Source organism: Mobula birostris, chromosome 25, assembly GCF_030028105.1.
Source record: "Mobula birostris isolate sMobBir1 chromosome 25, sMobBir1.hap1, whole genome shotgun sequence".
NCBI lineage: Eukaryota > Metazoa > Chordata > Chondrichthyes > Myliobatiformes > Myliobatidae > Mobula > Mobula birostris.
In genome coordinates, this window is record NC_092394.1 from 54,999,963 (window position 1) to 55,014,197 (window position 14,235).

Consider the following 14,235-nt stretch of genomic DNA (forward strand, 5'->3'; position numbering starts at 1 on the left):
GGTTTGGAAGATGTTGGAGTCGATTATTAAGGATGAGATCTCAGGGTACTTGGGAGGCACATGATAAAATAAGCCATAGTCAGCATGGTTTCCTCAAGGGAAAATCTTGCCTGACAAGTTGTTGGAATTCTTTGAAGAAATAACAAGCAGGATAGACAATGAAGAATCAGTGGATGTTGTGTACTTAGATTTTCAGAAGGCCTTTGACAAGGTGCCACACATGAGGCTCAACAAGCTATGATTCCATGGTCATGGATAAAGCAGTGGCTGATTGGCAGGAGGCAAAAAGTAGGAATAAGGCGAGCCTTTTCTGTCTGGCTGCCAGTAACTAGTGGTGTTCCACAGGGGTCTATTTTGGGAGAGATTCTTTTTACGTTATATGTCAATGATTTGGATGATGGAATTGATGGGTTTGCAGATGATATAAAGATACCTGGAGGGGCTGGTAGTTTTGAGGAAGCTGAGCGGCTACAGAAGGACTTAGACAGACTAGGAGAATGGGCAAAGAAGTGGCAGATGGAATACAGTGTTGGGAAGTGTCTGGTCATGCACTTTGGTGGAAGAAATGAAAGGGTTGACTACTTTCTAAATGAAGAGAAAATACGACAAAACTGAGGTGCAAAGAGACTTGGGTGTCCTTGTGCAGAATTCCCTAAAGGTTATAAATGCAGAGGATGCTGAGTGCATGGAATGGGCTGCCAGCGATGGTGGTGGAGGTGGATACGATAGGGTCTTTTAAGAGACTCTTGGATAGGTACATGGAGCTTAGAAAAATAGAGGGCTATGGGTAACCCTAGGGAATTTCGAAAGTAAGTACATGTTCGGCACAGCATTGTGGGCCGAAGGGCCTGTATTGTGTTGTAGGTTTTCTATGTTTCTATGTTATGTTGTAGGTTGAGTCTGTGGTAAGGAAGGCAAATCCAATGTTAACATTCATTTCAAGATGACTAGTATATAAAAGCAAGGATATAATGTTGAGACTTTATAGAATGCCTCACTAGGAGTATTGTGAGCATTTGTGTGCCCCTTATCAAAGAAAGGATGGTTTCATAGCAGGTTCACGAAAATTATTCCAGGATTAAACAGCTTGTCATATGAAGGCTCTGGGTCTGTATTCATTGGAACTCTGAGGAATGAGGGGTGACCTTATTGAAACATATCGAGTCTAAGACCAGAGAACACAGCTTCAGAATAGAGGGGCGTCCTTTGAGAATGGAGATGAGGAGGAATTACTTTAGCCTGGGAGTGGCAAATCTGTGAAATTCTTTGCCACAGGCAGCTATGGAGCCCAAGTCTTGGGAATGAATGGAGCTGAGAGGAAAATTGGATCAGCCATGATGAAATGGTGAAGCAAACTCGATAGGCCAAATGGCCTAATTTTGCTCCTATATCTTATGCCATTATGGTCTTATGGTCTAAGGGGAGGGAGGGAACATTGACTCAGACCATGAGAGGCCTGCGTTGGGCATTTTCATGCCTTACAAGGCACAGATCGGAAGTCTGTGTGGGGTGCCACTCCTCGCACAGACTAGAGCAATGTGTGATTAAGTGCCTTGCTCAAGGGCACAAACATGTCGCCACAGCTGAGGCTCGAACTAGTGACCTTGAGATCACTAGACAAACGCCTTAACCACTTGGCCACGTGCCCAACACTACGATCTAAACTTGACCTTAAAGTGCGTTCTTAACTAAGTTATCTATCTGTTCCAGACCTTGAAAGATCTTTGGATTTGCACAACCAGATCCCTCTGCTCCTCAATATTCCCTGGTAGTATGGTTCACGGTGTATGTCCTTCTACCACTATTGCTTGTAAAATGCAGAAACTTACACTTATCAGGACTAAACTCCATCTGCCATTTCTCAGCCAATTTCACCAACACACAGACATAACATTGTAACGTATGACTACACCTTCATGCTGTCAACATCAGGCTTTACGTCAGCTGTAAACTAGCCTTACATGCATCTCACAGCAACAGCCAGTTCATTCCCTATAGTGCAAATAGCAAGGATCACATTTTGATTTCCTAACGAACACCAATGGTGACAAGCATTCAACTCTTTGTCTCTAGTTAACTAGCCAATTTTGGATGCAATTTACCATCCTGCCCTAGATCCCATGGACCCTAATATTTTGGACCAGTTTTTCATGTGAGACCTTGTCAAAAGCCTTCCTCAAGTCTATGTAAAACACATCTGCTGCATTGCCCTCGTTAATATAATTTACTGCTTTCTTCAAAAACTTCAATCTGATTAGTGAGGCAGGATCTGCTCTTGACAAAGCTACTTTGGCTATCTCTATCAGTTCTCCAAGTGATCATTAATACTGTACATCAGCATTTTTTCCAGTAATATCCTTACTACTGAATTTAGGCTCACAGATCTGTAATTACCAGGTCTCCTCAAAGAGAGGACCATGTTTGTCATGCTCTAGTCAACTGATACCTCACTTGTGTCAAGTGATGATTTAAACATCTTAGCCAGAGTCCCAAAGAATTCTCCCCTTGCCTCCCATCAATGAAGCACTTGAAGACTCTGAGAAGCATCTTTGTAATGACATTTTCATTGTGCTAAAGTATAATGACTTTTTTCCATGTTATATTTGTAATAAGCAACGGTGCTTCATCAGTGGCAGCATGAGCACCTGAGAACTGCGAATATTTTACTTGATGAGTGCCAGACCATATAGCAGATACTGCTGTAAATTACTGGGAAATAACACCCACAGTATATATTGCACTTTGTATGACCTCCATTTGTTAGCAATGTCCTTGACAACAAAGAGCTCCTGTGCTTTGATAAAAGAGCTGACAAACTGATAAATGGAGGCTGGCACATATATGCTACATGATGTAATCAAAGGCTAATCAGAATCTGCATCTTGCTTGCATGCTGGGGTATTCAGTTATGCAATTACAATATATTAAATGGTGCCTTACCAGGTCTGGATATTGTGGTATCACCAACAGGCTACATGTAAATCTCAGCAGGTGAAGCCTTCAAACAGTATCGCCAGAAATAACTTACAGTGGTGCTAGAAAGTTTGTGAACCCTGTAGAATTTTCTCTAATTCTGCATAACTATGACCTAAAATGTGATCAAATCATCATGTAAATCCTAAAGCTAGATAAAAGGGAAACCAATAAATAACCCAAAAACATTATACTTGTCCATTTATTGATTGAGAAAAATAATCCACTATTACATGTATTTGTTGGAAAAAGTATGTCAAAAGTATGTAAGGTAAAGCTATTTGGAGTCAGGTGTTCCAATCAATGAAATGAGATTGGAGGCGTGAGTGGGTGCCCTGCCCTATAAAAAGACACACAAAGTCAGGTTACTGACAGAGCCTGCTCTTCTCAAGAAAGATCTATTTATGTGCACCATGCCTTGATCAAAACAACTTTCAGAGGACCTTAGAAGAAGATGCATTAAGCTGGAAAAGGTTACAAAAGCATTTCTAAAGACGTGAGTGTTCATCAGTGAGAGAAATTGTCTACAAATGGAGGAAACTCAGTACTGTTACTACTCTCCCAAGGAGTGAGCATCCTGCAAAGATCACACCAAGAGTACAATATGCAATGCTGAAGTAGAGAAAAAGAACCCAAGAGTAATAGCAAAAGACCTGCAGAAATCTCCAGAACTTGTTGAAGTCTCTGTTCACTATAAGAAAAACCCTGAATAAGAATGGTGTTCCTAGACAGCCGCCAGGGAGGAAACAACTGCTCTCCAAAAAGAAACATTGCTGCATGGCTTCAGTTTGCAAGACTACTTCTGAGACAATATTCTGTGGACAGATGAGAGAAAAGTCGAACTTTTTGGCAGAAATACACATTGCTATGTTTGGAGGCAAAAGGGCACTGCACACCAACACTAAAACCTCATCCCAACTGTGAAGCATGGTGGAAGGAGCATCATGGTTTGGGGCTGCTTTGCTCTCTCAGGGCCTGGATAGCTTGCAATCATTGAGGGAACAAAGAATTCAAAATTGTATCAATACATTTTACAGGAGAATGTCAGGGTAGCAGTCCATTACTCGAAGCTTAGTAGAAATTGGGTAACGCAACGATACAATGATCCAAAAGACAAGAGTAAATCAACAACAGAATGGTTTAAAAAGAAAAAAAATTGTGTTTTGGAATGGCTGAGTCAAAGTCCTGACCTTAATCCTATAGAAATGTTGTGGAAGGACCTGAAGCAATCAGTTCATGCATCCCAGGGTTGAAGCAGGTTTGTAAAGAGGAATGGCCTAAAATTCCTGCAAGCTGATGTGCAGGACTGTTCCAACAGTTTCCAGGAATGTTTGGTTGAAGTTACTGCTGTACAAGGGGGTCACAGCAGATACTAGTTTTAGGACTTGCATGAAGGTCTGATCACATTTTAGGTCATATTTATACAAAAATAGAGAAAATTCTACAGGGTTCACAAACTTTCTAGCACCACAGTAGTTAAAAATCCACTGAAGACTGACAGGCAGCAGCCAACATCTGGATAACAGTGATAGAGCAACTCTGCAATTTTTCATTTCTTAACTTTATGCCAGGTTAAATAAATTGGACCCAATGGAACTAAAATGGGAATCCCATATGTAAATAGATCCAAGTTAGCAGATTCAAGCACATTCATTAAATTTACAGTGCAGGAACAGGACATACATATTGACTAGTTTGATGTTATCTTTGATGCAATAAGTAACTTCATATTATTTCCTCTGTTAAGAAGTCTCCCAAATGTTTTTGCTCAGTTCAAATTCACAATAATCAAGGCCGTCACCTTAATGTGGGAACTAGAGAGTGCAGCACAAGAGAAGTACAACCACATGAGGTACTGAAAGAAAGCTCTGTCTGTTCTCTCAGATGGACACCAACAAATTCTTATACTCTAAGACCAGCAAGAATAACTTGTCAATTTTCTGTTCAATATACATCCCAGACAAAATGATTAATGACATTGATTTGTTAGCTATTTATCTCATTGATGTGTGTGATGCCTCCTTTTTCTCTCAACAACTGGACTTAAAAGGATTTGTCTGCTTTAAAATGTTTGGGCACCACAAATGGTTAACACAAACACAATTTTTTTCAGTTAAAAAATACCCTTTCCTTTTAATACAAAAGTATCACTAATACTTGTTTTTTTTATTTTGAAAGTCATTTAAACATTTAATATTTTAATAATGTACACATTCATAATGGAATTAGCATAATTGTGTTGGCAATCTTTACCGCACCATGTCTATGACATTCTAACAAAGTCTGACTGTCTAAAAATGCAATGTAATGATGATATGGTTCCAATGAAGGGTCACTGAACTGAAACGTTAACTGTTCTGTCTATAGAGATGCTACCTGACTTGCTAAGTAACACCAGCATTTTCTGCTTTAATTCTATTTAGTGCTACAGCAACTACAATAACACTTTTCCTGGCTTCTCCTAACCACTCCTTCTTAGATATGTTGATGTTGATCATTTGAATGTTGCTTATTTTAGGAATTATTTGGACAAGGGTGGAAGACACAGACCGACAAAAAAAGTAATGATAACGAAGAGGAACTCATCCCAGGTTCAACATTCTGTCACAAATCTACATATTTACAATTCAGCTAGCATCTTGTGTATAAAAACAGAGGACTTGCTTCCAGAAGAATGCCTCTTTACAGCATACTCCATCTGTGAAAATGTGTACTAACATTATTCTAATGCATTATACAAAAATAAAGATAACAAAAAATGGATTTAATTTGTAAATTAAACCATACTACTCTATTTTCTTTTATACATGACACACATTAGCAAAATGGAATCAGCTGTATCCATTTGAAAGTGTATTGTTACCTACCTAAGTTATTGTCTGTTAGCACTTCCTTGACTTTCTTTGTGATAGCGTACGTATCTAGTTCAGGAGACATGGCTACCAGCTTCTGTATGCTTACTGCTGACTGGCCAGACATTGGCAGCGATGACAGAACCTGAGGATCATTGGAGGAGTGTTCACATGGTTCGGAGGGTTTGATGTCCTTACTGCTCTCAGTGGCTATTGAGTGCTGGGATGATAGTTCAGCCACACTCTTCACTGATTCCACAGAGCTGACTGGAGATTCAGGGGCTGGGCTGCAACTGGCAGAGGTCTTTGGGGTAATCTCTAAAATAAATGAATGAATAATTTCATTATAATAGATTGAGTTTGATAGAGAGCATTTTAATCAGATGATTATAAACTTTCCTTCAAACCTAAACCTCATAATAAATGGAAATTTATTAAGTTATTAGTTGGTAAAATCAGCTTCAAAGTAGAAATAGGACAGGAAGAACTTTTTAAGTGCAGGAAAAAAATATGAAAAAGGAAAAATGCTTCTTATATTGAATAAATAGTGCAATAGGAAGAGGCAGAAAGAAACCCAAGCATGACTTTGTGATTTTGGTGTAATACTATTTCCTCCTGGCTCTGAACTTTCACCCACCTTAGTCCACGTTGGTAATACAGTGCAAAAACAGGCCAATCAGCCCAACTGGTCCATGTCAACCACAGCACCCTTCCTGCTAGTCACCGTTACCTGCATTCTGCCCACACTGTCCAAGTGCTTCCCCTCCATGTATCTAAGTAAATGGCTTTTAAATGTTGCAGTTGTACCCACCTCAACCAGTACCTCTGGGCAGTTCATTCCAGGTACCACGACCCATTGTGTAGAGAAGTCATCTCTCAGGTCTCTGTCAAATCACTCCCCCTTTACCTTGCCCTCCAGTTTTGGACTTCCTAACCCTGGGAAAAGACTATGGCTATCTACTTTAACCATACCCTTTGTGATATTATAAACTTTTATGGGGTCATTCTCTTCCACTCCAGGGAATAGCGATCTAGGATGGCCAACCTCTCCGTATAACTCGAGCCCTCTGATCCAGGTAACATCTTCCTATACCTATTCTGCACCATCGTCAGCTCAGACCATAAGACCATAAGACATAGGAGCAGAATTAGGCCATTCTACTCCGCCACTCCATCATGACTGATGCCAGATCCCACTCAACTCCATACACCTGCCTTCTTGCCATATCCTTTGATGCCCTGACCGATTAGGAAACTATCAACTTCCACCTTAAATATACCTATGAACTTGGCCTCCACCACAGTCTGTGTCAGAGCATTCCACTCTCTAGCTAAAAAAATCCTCCTTACCTCTGTTCTAAAAGGTCACCACTCAATTTTGAGGCAGTGCCCTCCAGTTCTGGATACCCCACCGTAGAAAACATCTTCTCCACATCCACCCTACTTAGTCCTTTCAACATTCGATAGGTTTCAATGAGATCCCCATGCATCCTTCTAAATTCCAGTGAGTATAAGGTACCCATCAGGTTCACCTGCCATTTCTTTGTCCCCCATTACTACCTCATCAGCATCACTTTCCAGTGGTCCAATATCAACTCTCACCTCCCTTTTACTCTTTATATAACTGAAAAAAACTTTTAGCATTCTGCTTCATATTATTGGGTAGTTTGCCCTCATATTTTATCTTTTCCCTTCATATGGCTTTTTTTTTTAGCTGCCTTCTGTTTGATTTTAAAAACTTCCCAATTATTCAACTTTCCACTCACTTTTGCTACCTTATATGCTCTTTCCTTGGCTTTTACGTAGTCCTTAATTTCCCTTGTCAGCCACGGTTGCCTCGCACTGCCATTTGAGAACAATTTCTTCTATGGGACATATCTATCATGTGCCTTGTGAACTATTCCCAGAAACATCAGCTATCTCTGTTCTGCTATCATCCCTGCCAGTATCTTCCTCCAATCCACCCTGGGCAAGCTCCTCTCTCATGCCTCTGTAATTCCCTTTATTCCAGTGCAATACTGATACATGTGTCTAATACTTCTCCTTCTCAAAATGCAGTATGAATTCAGTCATATTATGATCACTATCTCCTAATGCTTCATAGAAACATAGGAAATCTACAGTACAATACAGGCCCTTCAGCCCACAAAGCTGTGCCGAACATGTCCTTATCTGAGAAATTACCTAGGGTTTCCCATAGCCCTCTATTTTTCTGAGCTCCATGTACCTGTCCAGGAGTCTCTTAGAAGACCCTATAGTTTCAGCCTCCACCACCATCGCCGGCAGCCCATTCCATGCACTCACTCTCTGCGTAAAAAGCTTACCCGATATCTCCTCTGTACCTACTTCCAAGCACCTTAAAACTGTTCCCTCTCATGCTAGCCATTTTAGCCCTGGCAAAAAGCCTCTGACTATCCACACAATCAATGCCTCTCATCATCTTTTACATTAAACTCCCTAATAAGATCTGGGTTATTACACAACCCCCAGTCTCAGATAACCTTTCTTGGAATAGGCTCAAACACAAGCTGCTCTAAAAAGCCATTTCGTAGGCATTCAGCAAATTCCCTCTCTTATAATCTGACACCAACCCAATTTTCTCAATCTCCTTGCATACTAAGTCCCCCATTACAATTGTGACGTTACCTTTATTACAAGTACTTTCCAGCTCCTCAACCCCACATCTTTTGGAGACCCATATATGGTTCCCTTAATGTTTTTTATTACCTTGCAGTTTCTTAATTCCACCCACAAAAATTCAACGTTCTCTGACCCTATGTCATCATCATTCAGGTGCCTTGCCGTTTGGCGTGGGCAATCATGTCTCTCCATCCATCACGGTCCCTGACCCTCTGAATTGTAGTTGTTGCCTCCCCTGTTTGTAACCATGATATTATTCCATTTATCATTTTCATTCTCTGCCTGCCTCTGCTTCTTATTCCTTCCAGCTTTCCAGTTGTAACTAAATGTTCTAATGTCTCTCTTCGCATGTTTTTTCAAAAGAGTTTTGATTGCTGTTTTCTGATTTTTTAAGTAATGTACGTTTTGTTTTCGTTCTCTGTAGAACTTCTTCATTGGTTATCCTGTCCGTATATGATATGCACAGCATTCTTCTCAGGAACCACATCACTGCTGTATTGATTCTTTTGTTCATTGCATTTGTGATGGTCCATGACTTGCAGCCATACATCAATACAGGAAGAATGTAGCAGCTGAGAGTTCTAAGGCGGATGTCAATTGCTATTTTCTTGTTCATTAGGATGTTTCTCATTTCTGTAAATGCTGTTCTTGCCATAGCTATTCTTGCTTTTATGTCTGTTTCGCATTTGCCATCAGATGTTACCCATGATCCAAGGTACTTGGAAGTTGTAAACTTGTTTCAGGGTTTCATTTCCCAATAGGATCCTACAGTTTGGGATATCAGGTTTCTTTGATATTACCATTACTTCAGTTTTCTTTTTGTTTAAGGTTAGGCCAAGTTTTTCGCTCTCTGTGTTGATGGTAGATAACAGTTTCTGTAAATTTACCTATGTCACCTTTTTCAACAAATGTAATTCCATCTCTTAGCGACAGAACCACATCACCGCCTTTGCCTACCAGCCTGCCCTTTCAATACAAAGTGTATCCTTTGATGTTAAGCTCCCAACTATGGCCTGCTTTCAGCCACAGCTCAATGATGCACACAACATCATACTGACCAATCTCTAATTGCACCATGAGTTCGTCCACATTATTCTGAATGCTATGCGCATTAAAATGCAGCACCTTCAGTCCTGCATTGTTCATCCTTTTGAATTTTGGCTCTGTGGTACAATTTAACTCTTTGCTCTGTCTGCATTTGTACCCAATCATTGGCTTGTCCATTCATGTTACATCTGTCATCTACTTGTAAACCTGCTGGCTCAACCTCTGGTCTAACATACTGGTCTCTATTCAGCTGCCATATTTGTTTAAACCACTCCTAACAGCTCTAGTAAACCCTCCCACAAGAATATTGGTTCACCCTTAACAATGTCTTTCTTATAACAGGGTAACCAAAACTGTACACAATACTCCAAGTGCAGTCTCACCAACAATTTATATAATTACAATAAAATACCCTGTCTCCCAAACTCAATGCCTTGACTAATGAAGGCCAGCATGCAAACCCTCTTCTTCGCCATCCTGTCTACTTGTTAGCCCACTTTCGATGAACTATTTCATAGTTGTGACCTCTAATCTCTGACTTCTCCACCAATATCCACACTGTGCAATGCCATTGTAGATTTACACTTCATCATCTGATAAGTCAAATTCATCTTCTCCCTTCTCTTCCGCAAAGAAACCAGCCCCAGCTCCTTTAATCTATCACTGAAACCGTCATCCCTAAGTCAGGAAACATTTGTATGTCATGGTATTTAGATTACATGATAATCTTGGGCCTATGTCGAAAGAACTATATATTAATGAAAGATCTCCTTGTTGCATTTTGCAAGCTTTTGCAATTGAACTGTATTTTGTAATTACAGTTATACACCTACTTTGCAAATGTAATTTCCACCTCTCCCAGGTCCACTATCACCAGCCCTGAAGAGTGCATGTAAGCAAATGATGGTTAAGAGGCTATGAGGACAGGAATGCTAATGGCATTTCAAAAGCTTCAGCTACAGCACCTTTCTTGAAGTTACAAATAGCTGAAGTGTATTTGTTAGCTTTTAACTCGCCCTCAGAATCCTCCATTTTCCATGGGAAGAACAGATTAGTAATCCTTTTTCCCAAAGTAGCATTTTTATTAAGATGATAAACAAGATAAAACAACAGCTCCATAAACAACACCATTTTCCCAGATGTGAAGACAATCAATGATCGATTCAAATGAAACAACAGGAAGTGAATATTTTAAATAGAAACTTGCCTTACTTTCTACTGGAACCAAAATGATATTAATTATTGTACTGCAACCTCATAATAAAAACAACACAAATTTTCTACCTATTTACTTATCCTAAAAAGCCCTAATACAAATGTGCGACAGTAATTTGTTCGAAGATATTTCTTCTATCACAGAACTGGGAATTAGCTACCAAATTTGCTCCTAATTCACCAGTGCAAGGAACAGTTTGGCAGGTCATCTATCATCCTCACTATGTGATGTCAAAGATGGCAGACACACCAACATGATGAAGATGTTTCTCTTCAGGTCTGCGTCCTTTAACCTACACCACGGTCAAACTGGTAGGTAAATTTATCATTGGTAAATAAAATGTTGAAGCTTCATTCTGTTGACACATAGTATAAATAATTCTCACTGATATTGCTTCAAACTAGCTTTGTAAAAGTTCCAATTTTATTGGACACATTAAAAAAAATTGACTTATGACATGATGAAGCGACTTCAATCTAAAACACTAACTGTTTATCTTTCCACAAATGATGCCTGACCTGCTGTGTTTCCAGCATTTATTTTTATTTCAAATTTCCAGCATCTGAAAATTTACCCAAGCAGTCTGTGGTAAAAGAACTGGAAATATTAGGATTAAATAATGATTGTGATTTCAATCAATCTAATATACCCCTTACATAACCCTGCCAATTGTTCTGTTTCCATCTCCTCCTCTACCCACACATCACCTACACAAACACCCCCCCCCCACTTCCAATGGGTCCCCTCCCCCAATTATTCCCATCTGCCCTCCCTACTTCCCTTATTTGGTTCCATCATCTGCAGCCCCAGTTGCCTCCATTTCTCGCTTCTCAGTCTGTCACTATTTCTATTCTCCTCCCATCCCCACATTACCTGACTCTATCTGCCAATCAACCCTGCTTCATTGTATCTACCAATCACTTACCAGCTCTTGCTCCATCCCTTCTCTTCTTCTCCTCTATACTAACTATCTCCACCTTTTCATCCAATTGAAGCACCTTGACCTGAAACATAGACTATTCATTTCCCTCCACAGATACTGCCTGACCTGTTGAGTTCCTCCAGTAGTTTGTTTTTTTTTTGTTCAGGATTCCAGCACTGGGACTCTCTTATACCTTCAATCAAGCTAATTGGGAACTTTTGTTTTGATATACATTATTTTAGGGCAATGTAACATTTAATTTGTGTTTCCTGCTGTTTAAAGTTCAATTCATTTGGTACAGATATCATTTCAAGGGCACAAGCAAATCCCTCTTGCTGTCTGGTGTGTAAAGCATGGACAAAAGTTGACATGGACAAAATGCTGGAGGAACTCAGCAGGTCAGGCAGCATCTATGTAAAAAAGTGCAATCGATGTTCAGGCCGAAACCCTTCAGCAGGACGTTTCAGCCCGAAGCATCGACTGCACTTTTTTCCATAGATGCTGCCTGGCCTGCTGAGTTCCTCCGGCATTTTGTGTGTGTTGCTTGGGTTTCCAGCATATGCACATTTTCTCTTGTTTACCAGTTGACATGGAGTGGACTCAACATATCCCACCCAGTAGGCAACACAGTGGCATTCTGAGGACAACACTACAAGATTCCAACAGTACTCCTTCATTAAGATTCATAAAGCAAAAGCATCATGTATTTTTCAGCTCAAATAGAAAGCCAGGAATTGAGCCAATTCTACTGTAGTTGCATATTCATGTCCCAGTCAAGACTCCTCAGTTTATGAGAATTATCTCAAAGAGATTATTCTCCTAATCAAAGGAATTAATCAGTATTCTGGTCAATATTTATCTCTCAATCATTGTCATTAAAAGAAACAGATAATTGAAGGGTGTGAGGGAAGAGAAGTGAGTGCAGTTACTATTACAAGGGAGAAGGTGCTCAAAAAGCTGAAAGAGCTAAGGGTACATAAGACACACAGATCAGGTGAACTGCACTCTAGGGTTCTGAAAGAGGTAGCGGTAGAGATTGTGGAGGCATTAGTAACGATCTTTCAAAAACCACTGGACCCTGGTGTGCTGCCAGAGGATTTGCATATGTCACTCCACTCTTTAAGAAAGAAGGAAGGCAACTCGGAGGCAGGAAGAAATGATGATGATGCTAAACGGCGACTCCTTTGCCTGCATCTTCGGAAACAGCTCTATTTCTATCTTTAATATCTTTATTTTTCCCTTTCAGGGTTCTTTTGTAGACCCTGACCTGGAGTTACATGCCGAGTACAGTTCTTTGTGGGATTGGGACCTGCTCTCGGGGTTTCATAACTGGCTGTTGTTCAGCACACCAAAGGCTCTGCCTAAGAGTTCAGCTTGGCTATGGAGGCCTAGGATCTCGGGGCTCTGGAGAAGGAGGGGGGGAATCGAAGGTCAGTATCACAGCAGGAGACCGATGTGTTGTCTGGGGAGTTGGAATATCTACAGCTGTGTGCCTAGAGACTCCAGATCTTTGGGCACAGAGCTTGAAAAAAGCGACGTAACGGACTTTTAACATCGCAAACCAGCGAGTTGTTTGTTATGTTTCCCCGCTAGCTGTGAAACGGAGACGCTTCTTTCTCCCTTTCTCGAATACCGGGTGAAACGCGAAGTCTTTGGGGTAACTGCAAGGCTGTGTCTTTGCTGCTGCTTTGCTCAGGCTTGAGTGCTCAGTGGTGGGTGCCGATGGGGGGATCACTGCTTACTGCCGCTTACACGCGGGAAGGAGGGGAACATTCTAACATTTAACTGTCGTTCATTCTTTGGGGCACTCCTCTGTTTTCGTGGATGGTTGCGAAGAAAAAGCATTTCAGGACGTATATTGTATACATTTCTCTGACATTAAACGTACCTTTGAAACAGAAAGAAAATTATAGACCAGTTACATCTACATCTCACATCAGCAGTGATAAAATGCTATGACAGGTTGGTCTTGACTAGACTGAACTCCTGGCTCAGCAAGGACCTAGACCCACAGCAATTTGGCTATTGCCACAATAGGTCAATGGCAGACACAATCTCAATGGCTCTCCACACAGCCTTAGACCACCTGGACAATACATACATCCAAGCCAGGATGCTGTTCATCGACTATAGCTCAGCATTTAGCATCATCATTCCCACAATTCTGAATGAGAAGTTACAGAACCTGGGCCTCTGTACTTCCCTCTGCAATTGGATCCTTGACATGCTCAGTGACAGATGTGGGAAGTCCTGAAGTCTCCCAGCCTCCCGGAGAGCCATATCTGCACCTGGTGTGTCGAGCTGCCGCTCCTAAGGGACCGCGTCAGGGAACTGGAGATGCAGTTCGATGACCTTCGTCTGGTCAGGGAGAGCGAGGAGGTGATAGAAAGGAGTTATAGGCAGGTGGTCACACACAGGGGCCACGGGAGACAGACAAGTGGGTAACAGTCAGGAGAAGGAAGGAGAAGAGTCAGGTACTACAGAGTACCCCTGTGGCTGTACCCCTTGACAATAAGTACTCCTGTTTGAGTACTGTTGGGGGGGGGGGGGACAGCCTACCTGGGGGAAGCAAAAGTGAAACGAAG

At 41.0% G+C, this 14,235-nt stretch overlaps 1 protein-coding gene across 8 annotated transcripts in view; it reads right to left on the reverse strand.

The window, feature by feature from the left end:
* The window catches only part of LOC140187605 (protein CASP-like), a 622,913-nt gene that overhangs the window by 139,388 nt on the left and 469,290 nt on the right, over positions 1-14,235 (reverse strand). For 6 of the 8 annotated variants that reach the window (XM_072243099.1, XM_072243103.1, XM_072243097.1 and 3 more), the window contains one exon: positions 5,841-6,143. The exons of the other annotated variants lie outside the window; for them this stretch is intronic. In XM_072243099.1, the coding sequence (XP_072099200.1) occupies positions 5,841-6,143 (303 nt within the window). The remainder of the gene's footprint in view (positions 1-5,840; positions 6,144-14,235) is intronic. 8 annotated transcript variants of the gene reach the window in all.